This window comes from Heptranchias perlo, chromosome 34 (assembly GCF_035084215.1).
Source record: "Heptranchias perlo isolate sHepPer1 chromosome 34, sHepPer1.hap1, whole genome shotgun sequence".
Classification (NCBI taxonomy): domain Eukaryota; kingdom Metazoa; phylum Chordata; class Chondrichthyes; order Hexanchiformes; family Hexanchidae; genus Heptranchias; species Heptranchias perlo.
In genome coordinates, this window is record NC_090358.1 from 8,954,044 (window position 1) to 8,981,111 (window position 27,068).

The window sequence follows — 27,068 nt, forward strand, 5'->3', positions numbered from 1 at the left end:
AATGTATTATTCTGTACTAAAATGGAGATTCATTTATGATAGATATTGTGGCCTTAAAAGCACAGGCTAAGTGCCAGAAGTAAATGTAGCTCAAGGTCAGTCAGAGTTTAACTGCTTTTTGCTGAAGCGAGCTGGCAAATTGGCAGATATTTTTTAATATCCATCTCCTGCTCAGAAAAACACAGGAGATGGATATTAAAGTGCAATTTTTGATATAATGAAGCGTGACATCTAAAATATTAACAGTTATCCTCACTTTTCCTCTTGCTCATCCTAAGAGAGACAGGGTGAAAGGGAGAGAGAGAAATGTATTTTATTATTGAGTGTGGTTAACTTTCTCTTTTGATAAGGGGTGTCCTGACATTATATAGCAATCTGTCTGATTACCAGTTCAGCAAAAGAACTGAAACTTAAAAGAAACTTACTCAATTAGGTCAAGAGGTATCCTTCAGAATTAAAAACTCAAGGTATTGTGGTTAGGAGTCAAATGTTGAGTTCCTTAATTGACCCTTTAAATATTTATAGTGGGTCTTGAAGGGAAGGCCAAGAACAAAAAGAAAAATATTCCCTTTGCCAGTCCTTGAAACTGCCCAAATTCTTTTCATTGTTGGCCCCTTGCAACTAGGATGGGTTGGACTCAAAGCCAGACTGTACAGGTGAAAGGACAGTGTCCTAACCCATCCAGGTCTGCCCCTACATATCATGAAAAATTAACTAAAGTTCTAGCACTACCTTTATGTGATGTGATTAAAAGGAGCAAATTCTTACCAGAGATTTTTTTCCCAAATCATTACACTATCGAGCAATGATGAGATCAAACCCCAAGCCCCTGAAGACATTTCAGTGTCTAATGTCATCCATTCATGGCTCCTTCTGCCAAAAAAAATCAAATTATCTGTTTTTGAACATTTTTGTAAATTTTGTGCTCATCAAGGCGAGTGTAGTGGTTGTGTTGCTGGACCAGTAATCCAGAGAGCATGATTTCATATTCCACCATGTTTAAGAATTTGAATTCAGTTTTTAAAAATCTGGAAATAAAAAAGCTGGTGTCAGTAAAAGTGAAGCTGTCGGATTGTCGAGAAAACCCAACTGGTTCACTAATCTCCTTTAGGGAAGGAAACCTGCCGTCCTTACCCGGTCTGGCAGTGAGTCCGGTTCCACACCAATGTGGTTGACTCTTCAGGGGCTTGGGGTTCTATCTCACCACTGCCTGATAGTGTCATGATTTGGGGGAAAAAAATGTTTGGTAAGAATTTGCTCCTGAAGTGGCCACTCAGTTGTATCACCACCTTCTCAGGGCAACTAGGGATGGGCAACAAATCTTGGCCTTGCCAGCGACGCCAACAACCCAAGAAGGAATTTTAAAAATTGCCATTGGATATATTTTCCAACCGGCTCCCATACAAACGCCTAGCAACTTGTACTAAGTTCTCCCTTATGCTTTTTTAAAACAAGCACTAAAAAGCACACAGGGGGATTTACTGTGTGTTAAGTGTTTATATAGAGTCATGTCAATCAGAAAATACATCCCAGTGATATGTAACAGATGACGTGTGTTTGCAAGTCAACCCCTATTCTGTCACTGGCTTCATACCTGTTGCGTGTCCAAAGTTCCAAAAGGTTTCGCTTTAGATTGATGAACAAAATTTAATGTAATATAATGTAGGCACATTGCTGTGGGTTGTAAAACTAAGACATCAGCAAACATCTAGGAGCCTCTATTTACAGTGAACATTGGGAGCTATTACTCTGTTCCAGTTTCTGATTCTTGGCACTGTCTGTTATAGGAAAAATGGCAGGGGGAGGGTAGATTGATTGGTTTGGTTTCTTCAGCGGATTTCTAACACAATGGTACCACTGGCTCCTCCTCTCAGCCTGCTATAGAAACCGCCAGTGCTCAGTTTAAGATTTATTAATGAATCATTCATTTCTTAACAGCTCTTATCACGAGGCCTTGGTTTAACAACTCAACCATAGCACCTCTGACAAAGCAGCACCACTCCCACCCTCCTAATACTGCATTGAAATGTCAGCTTCAAATATGGGCTCAAGTCCTGGCGTGGGACTATGTAGCAAATTGGATCCAAAGCATTTTGACTTGATCTAAACAATCTAAATATCATTTGAAAATTAAGAAATGAGCATTTTTCACCCAAATATATGACTTTTTATAAAGTCCTTGTGCAGTTTGTTGACTGTACTTATTGGTACATTGGGGTAGTTGGTACACTGTGCACACACAGGGAACAGCAGGCTGTTAGGGGTCAGGATAATTTGGCAATGGTCCTTGTGATTTGGCCAGTTAATGGGTTATCAAGGGTCTTTCTAATCTGGTTCGAGCATTGTCTTTTTGTGGAGCAGTTAAGGGAGGGGTAGGGTTGTTAGTTTGTGGCTACACTAACTTTTTTTAGGCGGTGATCTAAGTCTGTGTGGACTCCGTTTCGAGATGTTTTTTGCTCACATGTTTTTGTAGAGGGCAGGATTGTGCTCTGCTACAGAGAGAGTTGCATCATGATACAGACAGCAGCAACAATTTCACCAGCATGTGTATCAGGAGGTAACGGGTATGCCAAGCAAGCATTGGCATGGATCTCCAGGGATTGCAAGAGTCTCTGTGGGTTTTCTTATTGCTTAGGCTGCCTGACTGCCAACCAGTACTAGATGAGCAGAAATTTCCTCCAATTAAATATTGGGAAGACCGAAGCTATTGTCTTTGGCCCCTGCCATAATCTCCGTTAAGTTAGTCAATTTTTTAAAATCTGATTATGCTCCTGTGAAGTTCCTTGGGATATTTTACTACATTAAAGGTGCTATATAAATGCAAGTTGTCATTGCTGTTGCCCATAAAGGCTGAATGAACAACTTTTTATGCAGAAATGTTACTTTTAATATAAATACCTGATTATAAACCCTAAGCTTGAACCCTAAGTGTTGATTTTAATTGTGCCACGTGATACTAGTGAGAAACTCATTAATGAGTGAGCATCATACTTGACAAAGGAATTCCATTCAAAACATTAGTGTGTTTCCTGCTAATTTTGCACAGTGCAATTCTACTTTCATGAGGACACTTTTGATTATGCAATGAACTAACAAGGCCAAGGCTGACATAATGGCAGACACCTCACATTACTCTCCAGGAGATGGAAGTTCAAGTCTAAAACGTAAATTAAACTCAAGTTTGAATGTGATGCTTGGTCAGTTTCTTCAATAATGCAACAGCTGTCGAGGGGTTCTTATGACAATTGTTTATTAAAGAATTACCTGGTTTGGAAATGTGGGATATTACCCCTATTCTGAGGAAGGTGTCTCAGTCTTCCACTGAAACCAGTGGTCAGTTGGTCTTCTAAACCAGGCTGTCCATTGATACTAGAAGATCTTTGCCTTTGGGTTCTACCCTCTGCCACCTCCCACAATTGTCTTCCCATTCACAGTCCCACCATCTTAGCCTTAGCATACCACATGCTCTTTTCCCAACTGAGGCCATTCCATCAACTTCTAAAAGTACCATATGGCATATACGCCCTACCCATGGCAGTATTCTCACCAAACAAGTTCTGCTTGTGGACATAGGCTGTTCCTTCTCATTACTTTAGTGTTGATTGTTTTGTCCACCCATCTGATAGGCAGAATCTTTCCTTGCACAACACATTCCGAAAGGATCCAGCTTCAGCTTCTGAATCATCAGGGTCCAGCTCGCACTATTGCCTGAAGCTTTAAGAGTTGTCTTTGAGTGCATTACAGACATAACCACACAAGCCTTGTACACTCTTTCCACATTCCATAATACCTCTGACTTCTTCCAGGGTGGTCTCCTCACCAGGCACCATAATTCAAGAACAATAAGCCGACTAATGTTGATTTTCTTTCCCCTAAGGTATTCCACCTCACTTTTCCACAAGTTCGACCTCCAGTGGCCTAAGTAAAAATTTTCAAAGCTCCATGTTCCTGAGGGAAAGGAGCTGTAAAGTAACCCAGATCTGCGGATTGAACTTGTGAAGTTGATTTGGAGCACAGTGCTCAAATATTTTGTACTGACTGTAAATGCTGAGCATTCAAATGAAGAAAGTTCCAAATTGAGCATGAATTTAAAATAAGATTTTTTAATAAATCATTGATCTTTCCAATTTGGTCCAAGAAGTTGTTGATGTCAAATTCAATAAATTGTTATGGATGAGCAGTTTAATTCATACACAATAAAGGTGCCTAGTTATTGCCTGTGTCAAACGTTGAGTAACTGCATCACACTGTGATTTTACTGGTTTTTTCATAGATGTCCCTGACCCATGCCAAGACAGCCCCTGTGGTAGAGGAACATGTGCGGTGAGAGATGGCAGCTTTGTTTGTGAATGCCCAGCTGGATTCACAGGAGAACACTGCAAAATAGGTATGTGAGTCAATTATTAAGCAGTCTGTCAAAGCCAATGGAACATGACTCTTCACCATAACAATGGTTGAATCATAAATATCCCTACGTTCTTCCCCAATGCCAAGTTCAGTATTGGTTCTGTGCAATTGTAGCACATCTATCAACTTCAATTATAGTGGTTGGTTTAGTTGGGCTATAGAGTGCAGTTAATACAGTACACCATCAATACATCAACAACAATATATCAACCACACTTTGTATCCAGTTCCAGTCACCAAGACACAAGGAGACATTCCAGCCCTGGAGGTAGTTCAGTGAAGAGCCATGAGACTGAGTCCTATAGTGTCAAAGGAATTAAGTTTTGAAGAAAAACTAGAGAAACTTGGGATTCTGAGCCTTTTAAAGGAGTGCCTTGGAGGTGATCTTACAGAGGAATATACAATATTAAACAGTGCATAAAAAATAAATCCAGAACACAACTTAAAACTAAACCGTGACAGTAGGACAGGGAGATGGGTTCAAATGAGTAAAAAGGAAAACTTAGGACTGATGTCAGGAAATCCTTCTTCGCACAGTGAGCAATACAAGGAATGGACAGCTGAGTAGAGTTATTGGGCAAAATCCTAGAGATCACACTAAGAAACAGTTGGATGTTGTGATAGGGGAATGATGGGTTCTTCCTGGAGTTGGGAGGGCCTGAACGGCCTCCCCATCTGTATTTATAATGTGAATAGATTAACATTAAAATGCTCAACCTCAATTTCTGCTAAAAATTACTGCCAGTGCCTCTCATGACCATAAGGTGGTGCTGCAGTACTATCAACTTGCATTCATCACCGAGGAATTCCAATCTGCTATTATGGTCTCCAACACTTGAAAGTTATTCTAGATTCCATGTAGTATCTCCCTCAGAGAATGAAGCAACCCTGGGGGCCCCTTGAAAGTATTGATGCATTCCTGGGCAATCCCAGGATTCAAATACTAACACACTCCTAGAGATCTCCTGCAACTACTGACACACTGTAAGGACTCCCTGAAAATACTGACACACTCCTGTCCTAATTTTCAAAATAAACAACTTCAGCTACCCACAGGAAAACTGTGCTGTCATTGCAGAGCGTGTTTTTTTTTAGTATACAGCAACAGAAATTATGGGCAAGTAAGTCAACAAACATGGAAAGTATAGATTCTTGAGGCACTGTGCTTGCATCGTGCAGCGTGCCCAGCCCCAGATGGCTAGCAGTGATATGACTCTAACCCCAGTTTGGAAACTGATGGTTTAGTTCTCAACATTTCCTTGTGTTACAAACAGGGGGTCGGGGGGAGGCAGAAAGAAGTAAAATGATCGTTAGCAAATAAAAATGAAAATAAAATAAATTTGTCAGAATCATTTTTTGTGTTTGTGTATTTTTGTTTGTCTCTGGCCAAAAGGGGAACCATTTTGAATGATGAATCCAAGAACCCATCATGCTAGATTCCATCAGTTTCTCCCCGGATGGATTTAATGGGACAGTGTCTTCATCAATAAATATTTATCAAAGTTTTACCATTCTGCTCTTCTCATGGTTTAAAGTGTAAGTGAGGGATGGGCTGATTGTTTAGTTCAATGCAATTTGTGTCCTATCCATATCATCAATCCAGCTTCAAGAGATGCTACTGCCCCAGGGCTGTAAAAAAGCCCCCGGTTCACATTACAAGGTTAACTCCGCAGCATTGGTGAGTACTTTGTTGTTGCTCCCCATCCCCCAATTGTGAAACCAAGGCACGATTTGTTCAATAAAGCCACTTCGTAGCAATTTCAGGAGCACTTTACCCAAGAATTTTTCACAAAAGGCATCATGGGGTATGGGGAGAGAGCGGGAATATGGTATTGAGATAGAGGATCAGCCATGATCATATTGAATGGCAGAGCAGGCTCGAAGGGCTGAATGGCCTACACTTGCTCCTATTTTCAATGTTTCTATGAATTTTTGAACCCAATACTGACGCTAAATGGGGAAGAATTATCTTAAAAGAGTTATTCTAGTTAACCGCAATTACAGATGGTAAGTCCTGCTTATTTCTATGAGGAATTGGATGGTCCATTACAACATTTCTACACGACTCTATAACTGATGAGTGTGGGCCATCGGGAACCGGAATGGCTCAGGTGACAAGGCATCAAAGATGTGATCTGAGGTTCCAAAGGTTTAAATCCCAGTTTAGGATTTTATAAATAGTTCTGCATGTGTGCAAGGAGCAGATATAATGGACCTTCTGTCATTCTTGCCAATGCTATTAAAGATACAGCAGCATTCAGTTACATACAACAGGTCCAAGATGATGGAAGCACATTTCACAATGAGGTTGGACTGTAGTAGGATGGCTAGCCCAGCACTGGCTAAACAACATATTAAAGCTTGGTTGGAAAAATCTGTTTATATTGGCAATTTTTTTCCATTGTAATTGCAAGTTGCTGTATATAGCAAGTTGCACAATATAAAACAGAAAATATTTTGGAAATGGGTGTAAGATATTTTATCCTTTTGCAGCAATAACATTTTAAATAGATTGAACTAATCAAGCTTTTGTGGTATTGATGCTCACTTGTAGCCCTTGTGCTAGGTTGCAGCTCCTTTGTTTCAGCTGGATTATCCTGGGTCGATATCTGCACTGCAAAGCCCCCAGTTCACCGAAAATTCGGTGGGGATTGATGAAATTTGAACTTGAATCTTGCAGCATTTCAAAACTTTTTTTTTACAAAATGAATGCTGCAAATTGATATACCAACGAGAATTAACCACGGCACCTGTCAATAGATACATTGATGTAATGACTCACATCGAAGACTTTAAAGTCAGCTGACCTCTACCATGGCATGGAGACCAGGAATTTAAATAACTTTTGGAATGTCATCGGGGTCATCTGATTTGGTGCTAATGAGCGACAAGAATGATCATTATGAGTGTTGCCTTCATGATGCAGTGCTTGGCCATTTATTTTTTGATTTAAAGAGGAGGAGGAACCAAAAAAAACCTCCATAATTTCCATCTTGATGCACACAAGCAATGCAATTATGTATTTTGCCAAAGATTTGCCAAACCCTTTGTTTCAAGAAGATGAAAGGCCCTTTAATGCATGCCAGCTTAGAAAAGCTGCTGAACTAGTCAAAAGCATTCATTCTCGAGGTCAAAATCTGGGTTGGATATTGGAGCTGTAACCTCTCCATGGTTGTCTTCATATAAAATTGGGGTCTCTCACTTTGCAATTAGTTTCTTTGTCTTCTGTTATCAAAATGTCTAATCATTTAAGAGTTGGTTTACAGGATGCGACACAAAGGTTTTGTGTAAGAGGGAAATACAGGTTAAGACTGCGATTGTCCACAATACCTTTTGGCTGTAAATGTAAGGTTCAATTATGTCATCACCATGACGCAACATGGCAAATAGAACCCCACTGTTACACAACCAAAAGAGTGTTGCAAATAGAACAATATAACTCTTCACCTAATTCCATTTTTGAAGAAGAATGTACAGTTGTGATGTTTACGAAGGCTAAAACCCAACTGTTTTGCTAGTTACTATACATTACCTAACAGGCTGCCTTTGTTTCATTGTATCTTTACAAAACCTTTGCATTCAATCTTGACAGTTGACCTGTAGTACGTTAATGAAGTGATAATGGTTTCAAAAAATGTTGCTATGCTACAGGCTAAAGTCAGCTGCTGCATTTCACCCCCAGTGCCATCAGCCTTAAAGTCTGAGCACTGTAGTCGCCATTTTGAATGCTAAATATGCTCTTGGCCCAATTCTTCTTTATTTCTAAAACTCTCTTGCAAAACAGATTAACAATCTGCTTTAAGTAGGTACTAATGAAAGGGGAACACTCATACACTTTTCTGTCGGCCTCCATCTTGAACCATATGTTATGCTGGGAGTAGCTTTGAAGGCTATAAGCAAGGCAAGAATTAAGTTATTTAGGTCCTAAGTGGTACATTGCAGTGGGAACATATTCATAGGCATATGTTCACAGGAATGAAATATCTTCGATTTAGACTAAGCCCAGTTATTTGCAAAGGCTTTCCTCCTTTGAAAGTTATTTTGCCTTCTCTCCTGTTAGTCTGATTTGTGCAGCGGTGGGGGAGGAGGGCAATTCTATAAATGACAGCAGTCTCTGATAATTTTCCTCAATGAATGAACTTGGGCAGTTAGCGTCAGCAGGTTATTCCACCATGGGGTCATTACAGCCAAGCTGTTTCTACCCTTCACCCTACCTGACATCCAAACTGACACACTTTGCAATCCAGTGACCTATCGCTGGAATCAGCAGTAGGAACCTTGGATGATTTTTCCTTCTCCATAACCTTAAAGTACTCAGACCAAACATGGAACCCCCTAGCACCATCCCAGCTGAGATCAGTTAACAGCACAGATGGAACTTGGGGCCTTCCTAGTCTGTATGATTAAATAGCGCACAAGTGGCGCATTTACCCATCAAACCATCAGTGAAGCAGGCCATACATAATTAAACAAAGTTACCAGAATTTGTTGGTAGTTTTTGAAGGCCATTTCAACACAACGGTGAAGTAAAGCTTTGTTCTGCATCTAACCTGCGTTGTGCTGACCTGGGAGTGCTTGATGTTGACACTGAAAAAGTGTTCCATCTCTCACCTCAATGAAAACCAAACTCACCATTTTTTGATTTTACAAAGTATAAGTTTAATTGATGAACTTTTCTCCTTCAGTTTTTCAGAGGAAGTCTTCTTGCATCATTTCCTACAAATGGCCTCTATTTTTGTTTCAGCCTGTAGAGTGGCATTGGGCATGAGTCTAATGCCACCAGAGCAAATACCACTGCAAGTGATCCCCCCCCCGCCCCTGCAGGAGAGGGGCACCACTAATACAAAAAAGTGGCTTGGTCAAACTAAAAATGTACTCATGTATTAAATGGTGATTTCCTTATCATTGTCAAAGAGGCAGACAATTCCTTGCAGTTGTAGAATTCCTACACTGGCCAAGAAGTTGAATAACTTCATCAATTAGGCTTCTGCTTTGTAAAAACAAATGGTGAGTTTCATGCTCATTAAGAGATTAACACCTTTCCAGTGTCAACATCAAGCAATCTCAGGTCAGGTACAACACAGGTTCGAAGCAGAGTAAAGCTCCTTTTCCTCTGTCCAATAATGTGCTTCAGCCCCAATTTCAGAAGAGTGCCCTCTACTGCAACAGTGTGACATTTTCTGATTTTCACACCAGCCATCCTTAATAGCCTTTCCCAATAAGATTGTCAAATCTGTGCCAGTTAGAGTCAAAGTATGGGTAATTTTTTTGTTGTGGGTCATCCAGAGTTAGAACTTATTTCATTTAGGACCCTAATGTCAGCAGAAAGATTCAAACCCAGATTCCAGGGGCAAAAAGGGCAATGTGTTTAATCCCTGCACCATCCAGCCCCTACTGATTTTATTTCTTCAAATATATAAATGAGGAAGTAGTGAAATAGAAGGGTACAAAATAATTCCTCAGGTTTAGTTTGGTGACTCTTATCAATAGATAAAAAGTAGCTTAGTGACTTAGAATTCTAACATAGAATGGCCGGATGTGAGATTGTGTGATATCCTGCACTCCCATTTCAACTTGTCATTGGGAGGAGGCAAAGCATTGTTTCTCCATTAAACTGCGAGTGTTGAAACTCTCAGGTGAGGAACAAGCCACCACTAGTCCTAAACAGCTGAATTAACACACGCATTGAAACCACAAGGAACAATAATTGCTCTAGTTGTTCATGGAAATTTCCTCTGGTCAGTATAGTTAAATTGTAAACATATTCTTACTTACAATGCCACTACACAAAGTGATCAGAACAGGTTTTGTCCCAAGGTTAGTCATGTACCCGCGTTAATGGCCAGAAATTGAACACAGCTCCTTCTGTATGCTGTTAAGCTCAGTAACTAGTTTCCAACAGTTTATCCAATGAAGCATTCACTGTTTACATAAAAATATTCAAAACCACTAACAGATAAAGAAGAAAAAAATTCAAAAGGCTCATGTAGCTCTGTGTTCTCCTGAGGCTCCTACTTTAGCTTCACATTATACAAGATCCAACAAAGGACACTGGACTTTTACTTTGGGTCTGGGTTCAGACTGATAGGCTGAAAGTTTCCTTTCTGTAATGGCCCTTAGTACTAATTGGCTATAAATTGACAATCCCATTCAGAGGTGCCATTGGCTGGCTTGGGTGAGAAGTGGAAAATGTCACACTGGTGTAGCAGAGGTTCCTTTTTCATGATTGGTGGTGAGGCATGTTATTTGAGGCACACTAGAGGGAGTTTTACTTTGCATCCAGCAGTGCTACACCTGATCAAGCAGTGCTTAGAGCTGACATAGAGTGCCCAAAACATATTCCATTCCCCATCACATCGATAAGCTCAAAAGGTTGTAGTATTTTTCTTAAATCTGAGAAATTTAAATGCTTTTGAGTTAAAATCTCAAAGATCCTGACACTTAAATCTGCTAGCTAGTCCAGTAATCCAATTTCTAGTTTGAACAGATTGTTCTAAATCGGTCCCTAGCCAGGCTGACTGAATCAGTGAGCTCAAAACCAGTTGCCTTATTTAACAGTCACTTCACCTGTTAATTTCAGAAGACTAGGCCAAGCCAGATGAGTGGCTTGGCTAGTTAGAAGTAATTCAAAGTGAAAAGTTCAGTGAGAAAGAGTGGTGCCTTGTTCATTCTAGGTTGGGTTCATAGGCAAAATTTTTCATACCAGACCACCTGGCATCAGAAATCATGAAAGAGTCTGTGCCTGGTTCAGGCACCCACTTTCCAAGAGAAAAGTAAACATGCTGAAGGCAAATAGGTATGGCAGGGAGATAGGAAATAACTGAAGGTGAGATGAGAAAGATTTTGAGGAACCATTAGATATAGTAAGGGAAGATATATAGGAGAAAGCAATTAAAGCTGAAAGTGATAACTGACCAGTTCAGGGGCTCACTCGAGCAACTATTAGGTGTCAGTTTCAAATTGCTCAGCTTGTCTCTCTAAGATAGTTGCAGCTAAAAAATCAAACACGACACAAAATGAATGCCTTCAGAATAAGTGCAGAGAGGAACCCCCTTCTCTCCCTCCCCACCCTGTCAAAGAATTCTCTGCTTGAAATCCTAATGGCAGAACTTGATTTCTTGCAGACATTGACGAGTGCCACTCGAGCCCTTGTCTGAATGGAGCTACCTGTATCGATGGCATCGACTCTTTCAAATGCTTGTGCCTGCCCAGCTATGGAGGGGACCTCTGTGAAATTGGTACGAGAAAGTGGCTTCAGCTAATTTTACTAACAGCTTACAAACACTGGCCCAGTTTAGGGTGGGCAACTTGTTCTGGGTTTGACTTTCATTGTATTTTTTTTCTAACTAATCTTCTTTATTCTTAGAGACTCAAAGGTGATTTTCTTTTTCTGATAGTTTGTGCACAACAGTGGTATTATTTACCACACTTGGAGGATCAGATGTTACTATTCATTGAATGGAAACAATCCACTCCTTAACATGAAGATCCAGCATAGTCAAAAAGATAGTCCAATAATTGCCTTAGTTCACTCGCAGTGAAACTCTATACTATTCAACTGAGAAGTTTCACTTTTGTGTCATCACAGGTTACTGGTAAAGTCTTAACTTGTAAAATGCAAGTGATGAGCATGGGTGACTCCAGGATTACCAAGTTCTTCAGTGAGTCACCTGAGGTTTGCGCTTTGACCCACTGAGATAATGAAGAAGCTTTGTTTGACCCCGATTCATGTATAGGCTAAGTTGTGGCAATCTTATCAGTGAATTTGTCCAACACGGAAACTTTTTTTTACTTTAACTGAGCTGCAATGAACCACTGAATAGACCAGTTGCTGTACGTTTTGTCCTGTATCTCAGCTCTGCTCATTTCTGTCCTTCCTTTGCCCCCTCCCCTCCTGAGGATGCTGATTCATGTTGGGGTATAGCCCCATTGGACCTTCCAGCCCTCTGCTGCCTCAAGTGACCATTCTTCATGCTTGAATATACCGCCCCCCCCCAGCCCCGGCCAGCGGGCACTCGGACCAATTGTAACATCCACCATCCCCAGTGGTGCCCTAGCTGAAATCGGCATAGAGCAGCAAATCAAACCTGGGACCTTCCCGTTCTATGTGGCTCCATAATCACACTACAGGTGCATTTAGCCAACAAGCCATAGGGAAGCTGCTGTGCAATTCTGATCTGCCTGGAACAAAAATGCCTGTGCTTTTCTTACAGAGCCAAGCTGTAGATGGCCCATGTGTATCCTGTAGAATATTGGGTCATACATTAGATACCCATAAAATCATCTTTCAATAAGTCTAGGCATTCTGTAAGAATCTGCCTCACGGGCTAGGATTGCCTATAGGCTGCTAATGACCAATATTCCATGGGTCTTTGTTTAATTCAAACCAGATTATTGGCTGTCTATGACTTCAGCTTCTGAGTCAGACTTCCCTTTCAAAGAACAAGTAGGAGTCTTAAAAGGTCGTTATGATCAGTGATTTGTGACCCAGATGTTCCTGCAATAATACTGGTTAGATTACAAAGAGAGCAAGTTTGAGGTTATCACTGTTTGAAAGGTATGATCCTATTACTGTTTGTTTTATTTATTTGAAGGGAGTGGTTTCGACCTCTTTTAACTTATCAGTGCTGCCTCTGATCAAGAAAGGGCAATTGCTTGATCTCGTGACAGGCAAATTGAGAGGTACTTCAGGATTGATAGGGAGAAGCTGTACTCTTCTGCACGGCTGACCTGTCCTGGCCAGTCAGTTGTCCTCTAAGATGAAGCTCTCAGTTTATGGGCAGTAGCTCATTGAGCATCTCAACCAGAAATCAGCAAAACTCAGGGGAGCTTGAACACTGGTTCAAGATGGCCGTAAAGTTTATGAAAGCCTTTCTGGGACTTAAATGTTCTATTGCTGGAGCCACTATTAGATTACCACATAGAAAATACATAGACAAGTTGGGTCTCATCTAGGGCAGCAATTGGGTGCGGCAGATGGCCTGTGCAACCTTGGGCTAGATGGAAAAATTCTCACACAAATCCCACTCCTGATCACTATCCAGTGATCCTATATTGGAGAATGTTTTATGTGAATGTTGGGTGAAGACAGGATTGGGTTCAGCTGTGATGACCACCCCCCCACCTAAGTCAAATAGCCAACTAATACTCACTGTTTCAGCTCACACATGAAGAATAGCCACCTGTGTATCATGGACCAGTAGCTTCAGAAGGGGAGAAGGAAAAAAAGAAAGACAAAACAGTAGAAATGCCCATTAACATCTTTGATATTCCAAAGCACCCATTCTTTGTACATAGGAATTTATAACTGGGATTTCTTGCTGACCTACCCCTTTAATTCAACTGAATTGATGTATCCATGATGTAAGACACAATCCATAATTTGGCCCCCAATTCAACAACCTGAACCCATAATGAATGCCATAGTGACCAAGAATCCCATTGGCCAGGAAATCTGAGGTCTGGTTGAGTACGTGAATAATATAGAGAAAGGTTAAGGTCATTCTTGCAGTCAACATTCGTGAAACCTACACTGAGTGATGCTGACATGAGGCACAAGCTTAAATTCTCATTCCTCATCCAACCTCAACAGTTCTAGTGGTCCCTTCTTCTGCTGTTTACTTCATGATTACTGCATAATTGTGTTGTGCACAAACTATTGTAGATCACCTAGATCTTTGTAAAGCTACTCAAAAGTCAAACCTTCATAACAGTTTTTTTTTTCCTTCTCATACTCTTTGTAGATCTTTTGGCAAAATTTTCACCATGATCTGTTGGCACTAACATGGTTTTTTACCATCGTTCATGGCACTTTGAGCCTAGAATTGGTGCTTTCTCCTCCAGCACAGTCCAAGATAATACTTTTGAATTCTAAGTAAAGGCAGTGCTGAGATTCTGGGCATTCTTGCTATGCGGGTAAAAGTGAGGTTGACAGATTTGAGAGTTGGCCATCATTGTACTGCTTCCCTCATGTTTACACCAACAAACAAGCCAAATGGCTTTTTGTGAATTATCCCAGCTGTGAATTGGTGCTGGACTATTGTAAAGGTGGAAAGTTCTCATTTGTTTCTGAATAAGTTGATGGGCACCTATCCCTGATATGAGAAGAATCTTGATGAGTGGGGGTTTATCTTTCAATGTCCATTTTGCCAACAATGGTATGTTTATAAGGATTTGGGCTTAAATAGTTTGCTCCGTGTTCAACAATCTATTTCCTACTGGCAGCAATTCCGACATACCTAGTCAGTCATAACCAGATTCATCATCAGCACGACAAGATCTTGGCATTGCCCATTGCCCTTTGCCAGTTCCTGAAGCTGTCTCCTTATTGTCACTTTTCCATTACGGTTATCCATTAGCTCTCTTTTGGTCTCCTATATGGTCTACATAGCAAGTACAATAGGGCAAAAGACTGTTTTAGGGCAACCATTACATTAAAATATATCAGGTAACGGCAACAAGTGCTGGAGGATAGGAGGCGCGAAGATTCTTTGCTTTGCCCTTTTTAATGTTTGAACCAAGACCGTGTCAAAGTGAAAATTTTGCCTTTAATCTTAACAATCTTTGTAGATTTGCCTGAAGTTTGTTATTGTCAGTTTGCAGTAAGTCAACTGAATATTTATAAACCTTCTGTAGATTTGATTTTCTTCATAGTTTTAAATTTGATTCCGTCACCGGTCTGATGCCTTCTTTCAGTACTTTTCTGGTTCCTTTCTGGGTTAATTGGGTGTTGTGTCCTTTTGTATATTGACTATAACACTTATGCATATTGCTTTGGGCAATACAATAGCAGCATTGGAAAACACTAAAAGCCTGCAATGCTGCTGTGTGTTTTTCCAGTATGAGTTGTGATTGCAATGGTGGGAAATAACACATTTTTATACAGTTCAAGGGAGTGAATGAGAATTCACCAAACCTCAAATTAACATGACCTAAATCATGGCCCCCTAATTAGCAAATGGGATTGCCCAGTGTCTAAACTTAGCAGGCATGCAGTCACAGACAATGCAATGAAATTAGTGAATGCCACCATAAGCAAGATATTGTAGCAAAGGATGTCCATTAAATCTTACTGTTCATAGCATGTTTTTAAATGTTTCAATATTTGTGGGGTTTGAGCTGATATATTTCAAAGGTTTTTATATGTCTTATTATCATTTGCTTACGACTGAGGTATGAAATCAAATTTCCGTATGATGACATTCCAGAGAGTTGCTGAGCTCCAATATTGAACTATTATAATACACGTGTAATGGTCCCAATTTTTTTCTGTAGATGTGGCGGAGTGTGAAGTTGGTTGGGAGAAGTTTCAGGGTCACTGCTACAGGCACTTCATTGACAGACAGACATGGGAAGATGCAGAGCACCAGTGCAGGGAGCATAAAGCTCACCTGGCCAGCATTGTCACTCCAGAAGAACAAGAGTTTGTTAACAGTGAGTTTTTGATGCAGTAGTAAGGACCATTTCTTATGTCATAATCCATTTACGTCACTTCACCGCTGATAGCTCTACTTTTTATCCTTCTTCATCTCTTGACATTTCTTGCTTTACTGTTTCCTCTGAACTCAAATGGAATGCCCACATCTCCTTCATCACTAAACCTGCTTCCAAGAAGCTCAGTTTCCCCTTTTCAAACCCAAACACTTTTTTTTTCCATCAACAACTTGCAATTCCCTATATAAGGCCAAGCCTGTAAAAGACGTGAAAACTGCTCCCACATGTGAGCAGGCTATTCTAACACTTCACTCACATTCCTGATCATGATGCAAGAAAAAGTTTTCTCTCACCACAAGCCTTCAATTTCCTTCCCATTGTCCATCATCATCTTTGTTGGCTCCTTCCATTTTACCAATGTTACTCTTGTCAGTGCTCCTCCTGATAAGTGTAGCATGCTTGGGAGGAACAGGTGACTTTGGATCTATAGTCCCCAAAGCTCTCCACCACCAGTGGAATACTCCTCACCTCATGTCTGGGTCTGTTGTACACTAATTGATAGAGATTGGTTGCCATGCCTGGTCAACAAATCCATTATCAGTGTATCATGCGACTACCAGGATGGTAGAAGGCGAACGAGATGGACCTTGGTCTTTTTTTGTGTAACTATTCCTACATTCTTATATTTCTCCCCTCCTATTATCCTTTCCTGTTCCTGAGCTCCAAATACCCCATCCTACACACTCTTCCTCTTCCCTGCATCCTCACTGTGTTGAAATCATTGCATCATTTCCTCCTCTAACTGATTTTTCTCAGGCCCTCAGCCTTCCCTTTTGTGCTACAATCTACAGGCTTTTAAAACTCAAACTTGGTATTATCTAACAACTGTTTCTTGATATACCTCCTCTTCTCTCCTATTCTTTTGAACTTTGATGGTGTCCAGCTCTATGGGCCTGACCCTTCACCCAGTTTTCTAAATCTAGGGCGATTGAACTCTCCAGCTATGGCTGTTTAAGAGTTAAAATCCTGGCTCTAAAACTAGCGTGAAATATCAGTGCACAAACTATTTAGTTTGGCATTGAAAGAAAATCTAGAATTATTCTTTTGTTAACTCTGTCCATTGTGAAGTTGATATTGTTGCTACCTTTGTGTGCCCAGATCATGCCCAGGATTATCAATGGATTGGACTGAATGACAAGACAATAGAGGGCGATTTCCATTGGTCTGATGCCAGCCCGCTGGTGAGTTTTGGCTTCAGATTTGCTGCCCATCTTTCTCTTTGTAGTGATTACTGTTCTTTTCAAAGGCAAATGTGTTTTATATGAAAACAGGAGAAATTAGAATACAAAGCTCTAATGGGGAATAAATAACAAGACTTTGCATTGGATAATTAACGGTTCTCCATCAAATCAGTTTTTCCTTAACTGACTAAACTCTGTGGAAGATCAGAGAGGAGGCCAGCCACAAGGAAAGGAAGAGATTCAAGCATTGTCTTTTCCCCAATATCTAGCATTCAGTTTCAGAGCAGCATTAGAGCAGTGCCTGGAGAGAAGGTTGTCTGCCAACCATCTCAGCGGAATATAGAGTTTCACATTTATCTTTTGACTGTACACTTAAAAGGGCAGAAAATCTAAGGTAGTACTTTTTGTTCCAAGTACTGCCCCTTTTATATATGAGAAATATTCATATTATCTGAAATTTCTTTGTATTATTGCTGTCATGAAGACTCAAGTAGATTCTTGTCCCTGCTATGCCTCTCCAATGATATCAATTATGAGGAGTTTTCTAGGGAAGCTCCACAGAAGGGGACACAACTTCAAACTAACCTGGGGACAGTCTGTACTGTCATTTCCAGGCCTGTAGCTTGATTTCTAAGGTCAGCTGGCTCTGGAGAGGCCCTTGGGTCTGTTTGACCTCTCACTCCTCTATTTGTAAAGGAGATGCACCAGGATGCATAGGGTTGCTCCCCAGAATTGACGTCACCAGAGCAGTCTAGCAGAGAGAGAGAGAGAGAGCCTACTCGAGTGTCTCGAGGATGACATCAAATTGATGTTTTTGAAATGAAGGGGCTACACATGAGACGTTAATTCATTTTTTCAGATGCTGAGACACCAGCACTATATCTCCAGCATGTTATGTTTTTATTTCAGATTTCCAATATTTGCAGTTTTCTTTTTATCTTTTTAGCCCTACAGCGCAATACAGATGTGCTGTTGTTGGGTTAGTGGTATTCAAGAAGGGATGTATCTTTTTTTTTCTCAAATAGTTGTTTGAGAACTGGCGGCCCAATCAACCTGACAGTTTCTTCAACAGCGGCGAAGATTGTGTTGTCATGATATGGCATGAAAACGGCCAATGGAATGATGTCCCATGCAACTACCACCTGCCTTACACTTGCAAGAAGGGGACAGGTAAGCTGGGATGTTCCTGTGCAGTGACATCTGTATTCCAGGGCATTCTAATAAAATAAACATTCCCTGCCCCCCACCCCACCACAGAACATAAAGCAAAAAGAGTGTACACCAAGCTGACAGATTTCTAATTCACCAATACAAATGAGGGAGACCATTTCGCCATCTAGCTCATCTTGACACATAAATTATCCCTCTTCACAGTGTCCATCCTTGCCTCCTTGTCTGCAAGCCCATTTCAGGTTGATATAGTTCTATAATGGTTTTGATTCTTAGTGGTGGGGAATTAGATTCGATAAGTTGTGGAAAGGACTCCACAGAACCAAAAGCAGCAGGCTGACAAACATGCCCAAATCTGTACAGAGTTTGAAAGTTGGGCATCGCAACTTTTGTTTCTGGCCGCCAAACCTTTACCATTGACTGCGGGTATCCCCCAGTCAATATTTTTTTTTTATTCGTTCACGGGATGTGGGCGTCGCTGGCGAGGCCAGCATTTATTGCCCATCTTAATTGCCCTGGCGAGGGTCAAAGTCCTGGAACTCCCTACCTAACAGCACTGTGGGAGAACCGTCACCACACGGACTGCAGCGGTTCAAGAAGGCGGCTCACCACCACCTTCTCGAGGGCAATTAGGATGGGCAATAAATGCTGGCCTCGCCAGCGACGCCCACATCCCGTGAACGAATAAAAAAAAAAAAAATTGACTGGGGGATACCCGCACAGACCCGCAAGTGATAAAACAATATTGAGTTATCATGAGCATTTCCCAATCCATGATCCTAGGGTAAAATGAGCCAGGGGTTCACTAGGATTTCAAAGGGTCAAGAACTGTGATAGAGATTGTTCAATTTGGAGTAGGAGGAGAACAATGAAATGGCCACATTTAATAATTGTAAACAATTTTACAACACCAAGTTATAGTCCAGCAATTTTATTTTAAATTCACAAGCTTTCGGAGGCTACCTCCTTCCTCAGGTGAACGATGTGGAAATGAAGTCCTCGAAATGAAGTCGCATTTATAATTCACAGAACAATGCTGGTGATAACAGACAGTTTTTTCAACTGCCCGTTGCCAAGGCAATCAGTGTGCAGACAGACAGGTGTTACCTGCCAGGTCTCAGAATATACAAATCACCAAAAAAAACAACAAACAAAAAAAAAAACAGAGATAGAGAGGTAGAAACATAGAAAAGACAGCAACTGACCCGTTATATTAAAAACAGATAACATTTGTTCGCTGGTGGGGTAACGTGTAGCGTGACATGAACCCAAGATCCCGGTTGAGGCCGTCCTCATGGGTGCGGAACTTGGCTATCAATTTCTGCTCGACGATTTTGCGTTGTCGTGTGTCTCGACAACGCAAAATCGTCGAGCAGAAATTGATAGCCAAGTTCCGCACCCATGAGGACGGCCTCAACCGGGATCTTGGGTTCATGTCACGCTACACGTTACCCCACCAGCGAACAAATGTTATCTGTTTTTAATATAACGGGTCAGTTGCTGTCTTTTCTATGTTTCTACCTCTCTATCTCTGTTTTTTTTTGTTTGTTGTTTTTTTTGGTGATTTGTATATTCTGAGACCTGGCAGGTAACACCTGTCTGTCTGCACACTGATTGCCTTGGCAACGGGCAGTTGAAAAAACTGTCTGTTATCACCAGCATTGTTCTGTGAATTATAAATGCGACTTCATTTCGCGGACTTCATTTCCGCATCGTTCACCTGAGGAAGGAGGTAGCCTCCGAAAGCTTGTGAATTTAAAATAAAATTGCTGGACTATAACTTGGTGTTGTAAAATTGTTTACAATTGTCAACCCCAGTCCATCACCGGCATCTCCACATCACATTTAATAATGCAGACACTTGGACAATAGTGCAGTGAGTAAGTAGACCTAATCCCCCTTTCTCATTCCTGGTGTTCTGTTTTTTTTTTGAGATCATAGGGAAGAAGTAAGGTTTGACAAAAATGGAGTAAATTTTCAGACTCCACTGTTGGCAGAGAATTTCACTCAACAGGGACATGGATCAGAGACTTGCACATCATTCGTAGCACTCCCAATTTTCCAGTCACTTTCTGATCCAGAGAGTGAAAGGCACCCATAGAACTACAACCCAGCGGGGAGGCAAAGCCTTGGAGGTGGGGCGGAGGGGAGAACTTTAAAGGGAAAAATAATTAAATAAATGTGTAGATCTATATTAATAAAGTGCATCAGACATATCACAATTTCTTGTTAGAAGATGCCGCGATCTTTTTATTGAAAGATTTCTATTTATATAGCATTTGATCTCATCTCAGGAGCACTTCACATACAATGACTTACTTCAAAATGCAATAATTGTTCAACTAGGCTGACACATCAAGCATTTTGCACTCAGCAAGATGCCACAATCAGCAGTGGGTTGATTGACCAATTGATCTGTTTTTTTTATGGTGTTGGTTGAGGGAGGAATGTTTGCCAGGACACCAGGAGAACCCCTTGCTCTTCTTCAAATAGAGGTATGGGATCTTTAATATCCACCTGAACCAACAGACAGGGCCTTGGTTTAATGTCTCTATCTCATTACTGCACTAGAGTGTTAGCAGAGGGAAAAATGCTACCGACTAAGATGACCCCACTTGTGGAGTTTTAAATGATGCTTTACTTTTTTTTGTCTTTCATCAGTTGCTTGTGGCCAACCTCCAGTGGTGGAACACGCCAAAACCTTTGGAAAAAAGAAAGAACGTTTTGAAATTAACTCCTTGGTACGGTATCAGTGTAAAAATGGCTTCTTACAGCGCCATTTTCCCAACATCAAATGTCAGCCAGACGGGCAGTGGGAGCAGCCAAGGATAATGTGCATAGACAGTAAGTAAAAATTAATTCAGGTCTTTTGTCTTTTTAATTTTTTCCTTCTCTTTCTCCACCCCACCCCCACCCCCCCCCCAACCACAAAATTATTCCTTCATATACCATCAACAAGCAACTGGCAACTCACTATGAAACAGTTAGATGCTGTAATGAGAAGATAGTAGGGTTGGTGTTGTGGGAGGATGAGATCAAATGGGCTGAAGGGCACCTTCATCTGACCTGATCTAGTGACCTTGCAAACCTCCTCAGCCTAGGAAGTTGAATGATCCTGGCTGTATTCTACTTCACTGTATCATTAGGTGATTGATAGATTTTTGTGAGGCAAGGGTATTAAGAGTTATGGAACTAAGGCAGGTAGACACAGTTAAGGTACAGATCAGCCATGATCTAACTGAATGGCAGAACAGACTTGAGGGGCTGAATGGTCTCTTCCTGTTCCTATGTTCCTACGTGATGGAGATGTTCATGTTTCAGGGATTACATAAGAAGAACATAAACCTGGGCTGTCATGGCTGTTCCTTCCAATAGATCGAATATACTTTTAGTGTGGCAGAGTCTCCTCAAGTTACTTAATTTCCTGAGTGAGTTGGGTATCACAGGAAAACATCTGGGAAATCTCTCCTTTCCAAAAAAAAATAACTAAGCAAAAACTCCAGGACTACAATCACTAGCATGATTCCATCCTGGCCACTTGGGTGAAGTGGGAAGGGCAGTCAGCACCTGTGGAACTGCACTGTAGCATGGATCAACACCCTCAAGAGAGGCAGAGAGAAAATGAGGAATGTTATCCGAAAAACAACTAAAATTAAAAACCCCACCTATTTATTTCAGATAGTTCTCCTTTTGGAAATTCTAACCATTTCCTGGTATTAAGGTAGCATCTGTAACATAAATTGAGAATTTTTGTCTAAGATTTAGCTTGAATCTTGTTTCTTTAATTTTGTCACAGTACCTAAGAGGTTAAAAACCAGCTTCAATCTCAGAAGTCATGTTCCAGTTTAACCCGATACATTGTTATGACAACAGTTGATTGTGAGCAGCTTCCTTGAGGAAGGACCCTTGTCAATCAATTCAAATACAAACATGTTGTCTGATTTGCAGCATTTTGAACAGATAGCTAAGTCCTGGTAACTCATTTTGGAATTAAGAACCACGACTTAAAAAAGTAATGACAACATAGTTTTAGCACAGAGTTGGAAACAATTATTTTTTGCTATATGAGTGAGTTAGTAAAGTTTAATAATTACTGTAAAAGTATGTTTTTTTCATAATTGGTTGTTTTACCCAAAATAATATTTAGTGTAATGTTACTCTGCCAGTTTCAAAAATGAGGAGATTCTCGTGGAGGCATGGGATAAAACTAATAACTGAAAGAACCTAAAAGAAAGGTTTCACTATTCCAGGTGCATTGTGATACTTTACCTAGATATCAGGGTAAGTGGAAACAATTCTGAGGATGTAGGGAGCTAAGGCTAGAGTCTGAAACACAGAGGCCAACAATATTTATAGATAAATGGGTAAATGACCCAAGACATAACATCTATTGTGCAATTCCAGAGAGAAAGCATACGAGGTAAATCATATATGGTTACGACACTTGTGTGGAATATATGAAGTTCTTACAAAAAAATATCTCTACTGACTTTCTATTTCTTTTTACAGCCGCCACATATAACCGCAGGCCTCAGAAGAGGGTTGATACAAGTAGGCCGCATCCTCAACCTGAATCAAGTGCTTCATACAGTCCTGACCCTTAAGTGGAAAAAAAGAGGATATAATTCTATTCCAGAACATTTATATTAACAAAAGAATAATTTTGTCAGATAAGAGAGTTGTTTTCCCAACCAATATATAAAACACCAAAGCAGCCCTAGATCCAATGCCTTTTTTTTTTCTCGATTTCAAGTCAAGCGTTATCATTTAGGTTGAACTCTTCAACCTGTCAATGTGCCTTTTGGGATGAGATGCTGAAGATTTTATTTTCAGACAACTACACACCATAAGAAATAATTGGATCAACTAACACCTAGACGGTACCTGCAAAGATACATCAACATAGTTTCAAATAATGTTGGAATGTATAATGCAAACAGAATCATTCACAAATGCAACACATGCACAGATTTTTTTTAAATGAGAAAGAAATGTATAATTTCTTTTCTGAGACACATAAGCAACAGAACAACAGTTCTGATGCTATTCAACCAAGACCGTGCAGTGCATGGTGCTTTTGGTGTCTTTTATTTGTGGAGGTGCATACTAGAAATTGGAGTGCTAACCTGTTATCAAATGCAGCAGCCACCTCCAAACAGGGAGGGCCTGTTGCACGACAATCTTACCAATAACCATTGAACCGGAAAACGAGCAAGAAAAAAAAATGGATTTGTTTTTTTTTAAAAGAGAACTGTGTGAATGAAAATTGCTTTGACAAAATATGTCCTTGAATGTGTAAAATAAAATATGAACCGTTATATTTTATCCTGAGTAAAACAAACAGTAACAGCTTTAAAAATATTTCAGACAATTGAGTGTGTGTGAGTGTGTGCGTGTTTTAATGAAACTGTGAATGTTTGAGAGATAAATGTGCACATGCAGCAGAAAAAAATGAGAAAGGAAGCTTTGCATTGTTAAATTTTAGATAGATATCAAGAGAGGACTGGACAATGTAATATTTTAAAGTTTGTGGAAACCAATTATATAATTGACATTCTTTTCCTAAGTAATACAATATAATTTACTTTTGAATCTTAAACTCACAGAGAATTTCTTTTGTTTTAAAGGGAAATATCATCTATTAGCAGCTGTGAAACTGTGGGTTTCCCCTGTTTTTTTTTAGAATGTAATCTTTCCCTTAAGCTACAGAACATTTATTGTGTTCAGTGTTTGGCCATTTTTTTGCCTGTCTGGTTTTGTGAGGGAGAATTGAGGTTAGGGCACTGCCTTTCCACCTCAAGCATCTGTTTTTGAGTGCAACCCAGGCTAATGGGATGAAGGTCTCAACTCTCTGCTGGCCTCTGATGCCCTGAAGAAAATGAGTTTGGGTAGTCTCAACCCAGTTCCCTGTCGTCATGGGCTCCATAATATCAAAACTGCCCCTAATTTGAAAATCTCAGAGAGGCCATGAGATGACTGATGTGAGAAACAGAAATATCACACTGATGCAATTAAGGGCACGGTTATGAGCTAAGGTAACAATGTTGGGACAGAGTAGAAGCAATAGGCTGTTCTATACCTGATGTGGGAGTGCTTGACACTGCCACAGAGTGCCTGAACTAGGAAAGACAGGATTTCATATCACAGCACTGATATGCTAATAAACGCAAAAATACAAAATAAAAGACATAATGTGTATTAGTGGCTCATAGTGAAGATGTGGCTTCTTCCTGACACATCTTGAACGTGACCTCTATATCACTCTGGATATCAGTTCAGCCCAATCTAACAGATTACATACAAGGCTTCATTTATGCTACAACTGCAGCATTAGTGCAAAGTGGTTTAGCTTCATACCAATGCTAAATGGGTCAGGGACTGTTCGGACTCCGGAGCAGAGCAGAGTGAGATTCCTCGGTGGTGGGAGTTTCACTCCACTTTGTTGCAGAGTGAAGTTGAGCCCTGACTCCAGATTTATGCTACAACTTGTTAGTGTTGGTGTGGAATCAAAGCACTTTGTGCTGACACCCCACTAGTAGTGTAAATGCAGCCTAAGAGGTCAGTGTTGAAAGTTAATCCACATTCATGTTGTACCCAGTCCCCAGGATGACTTCCTATCTGGGAGCCCTGTAATGCTGTGATCAGTTGCTGGACCAACTTGTATTGCAGTCACACAGCGGAGAGAAGGCACTGCTCACTGGCACGAACAAACCCAGATTAAAATTACATGGAAAGTGAAGAGCAAGTAAGGTACCATAGGGTAGTCGGTGCCAGGGGTCAACACCTTCAGGAGAAGAGAGCAAAAGAAAAGGGGAGGAAATGTTAAATAAACAAATCAATTACTGCAATCTTAGGGTCACGGTCGTTTATTGCCCTGCAGCTTTGCTTTCTGGGTTCTTTTGCAAACTAAAGCATCTGGGTTGGCCCTTCATTCTGTAAAACACTACATTCTCCAACTCCCATCCCCTCCCCATCTTTACCTCCATTTTATTTTAAATAGACTTTTTTCCAATACTGAGTGCACCCCACCTTTTCAATCTCAGTTCACCCCCATCTTGTGAAGTCTCTGATATCAGCTCGAACACTGGAGAAACCCTGTATAAATGCCATGTAGATGTGGTAGAGTCTATTCTGCTAATTATGGAGGCGGAAGCCATGTTGCCAAAGCCTCACCAGCAATGCTAACCTGCAGCATATCTGACCCATTGTTTGAGCTGTCACCAGGTGCAGTAAAGTGCACACCTGGATGGTACTCCACACCGAGAGAAATTTCCTATTGGCAGTTATTTTATCCTTATAAGGACAACCCATTTAAAGGAGCATTCTATGTCAATCATAGTTCTATGATAACTTGAATATTTTTAAATATAAATCATTCAAGTTACCAAGTTCCACCAGCCCAACTATTTTAAACCCAATAGTCTGAGTTTGGTAGATGTATTAAGTTTGTTTCTATATGATAAGACCCTAATCTAATATTGTGTTATGGATCCCACCAGTTCATTTATCACTTCCAATTTTGTAGAAACGAAGGGGGAGTATTCAGACAATCTTATGAATATTCATTAAAGGCATTTTACACCAGTTACAATTTTGTAAAAAATTGCTTTCAAAATGATTTAGATCCATTCTCCAACAAATGCTGTGAGAGAAATGGGTAAGTGCAGATTATTATAAGTTGTTTTTTTGTAAACTCTAAACGAGCCAGGATTGAGCGCTTCTAAATCTTTGTAGTTGGTGCATTGTATTTGCTGGTAAGAGGAACTGATTGTACACCCTGCATGATAGGATTGTACCAAACCCTGTATGTGTTTTGCCATTTTGTAATGTTTGTTGTTTTTTAAAACATACGCCCACAAATGTAGGTGTTAATTCAAGCACAGCTATGTATTAAGATGAGGAACCCAATCTATTTCTGCATAAATTGAATTGTATACAATAAACTGTATCCCACGTTACAACTGCTCTCAACTAACCCGGTGACTTCACAAAGTTCTTAGAGCTTGGCTGGAGAGAGAGAGAGAGAGAGAGTGTGTGAGTGTTTGTGCAAGTGTGTGCGCACGAGCGTCTGTGTGTTTCCTCAACGCAGTGGCTTCAGCAGCTATTCATTTTGTCTGTTGAATTTCAAAACAGTGAAAAATTGTTTTTATTGAGTCTTGTGCATGTGTGTGTGTTTGTGTTTAAATAAATTCACTCTGTCACAGAGCTGAAAGTTCTGAGAGTATAGCCATGCAAGTTTTGATTTTTTTTTAATTACACCATGTGTTCATTTTAACCATGTGGCACTGACGACTCCTCTGCTAATTGTGTGATTGTGTCGAACCCGAGCCATACAACTGGGGTTATTGTAGAAAGAACTAACAGGGTGTGACTATAAAACTGTTTGAATTATTTCACTTTTAAGTCCTTGATTAATTTCACTTTTGACGAGTATGAACATGAATTTAAAGCTAATGAAACTTTAAAGGTTGTTGGTCATCAAGATGCTTAGTTTCAAAACAAAGCATTTTTTTAGCAGTAATTGCTGTACAATAATTAAATATTTTTAAATAACTAAGTATTTACCAGTAGGAGGATAGAGAAGTCTTTTTGTTTTAAAAATGTCCTTCTGCTATTGATATTAGATTGTCAAGTTTTCAACAGAACCTTACTCTGGCTCTGTGATTGCTGGAAGATTAGGGATGCTATAAAGGTGTCTATTGGAGGATTACTTTTTTTAAAAAGAACTCCAGCCCAAGCTATTGCAGGAAATCAGTTTGGAAGTTTGCAATCCCATTCTTCAGGGGAAGAGACTCACACCACAATATTGGCCATCTC

The 27,068-nt window shown here is 40.3% G+C and overlaps 1 protein-coding gene across 2 annotated transcripts in view; it reads left to right on the forward strand.

Moving 5' to 3' along the window:
• Positions 1-22,967, forward strand: part of acana (aggrecan a) — a 44,332-nt gene extending 21,365 nt beyond the window's left edge. The window contains exons 12-18 of one of the 2 annotated variants that reach the window (XM_067971389.1): positions 4,274-4,387; positions 11,532-11,645; positions 15,682-15,840; positions 16,999-17,081; positions 18,107-18,251; positions 20,913-21,095; positions 22,761-22,967. In XM_067971389.1, the coding sequence (XP_067827490.1) occupies positions 4,274-4,387; positions 11,532-11,645; positions 15,682-15,840; positions 16,999-17,081; positions 18,107-18,251; positions 20,913-21,095; positions 22,761-22,855 (893 nt within the window). In that variant the 3' untranslated portion in view covers positions 22,856-22,967. The remainder of the gene's footprint in view (positions 1-4,273; positions 4,388-11,531; positions 11,646-15,681; positions 15,841-16,998; positions 17,082-18,106; positions 18,252-20,912; positions 21,096-22,760) is intronic. The other variant, XM_067971390.1, reaches the window with a different exon arrangement.
• The last annotated feature ends 4,101 nt before the right edge of the window (positions 22,968-27,068 follow it).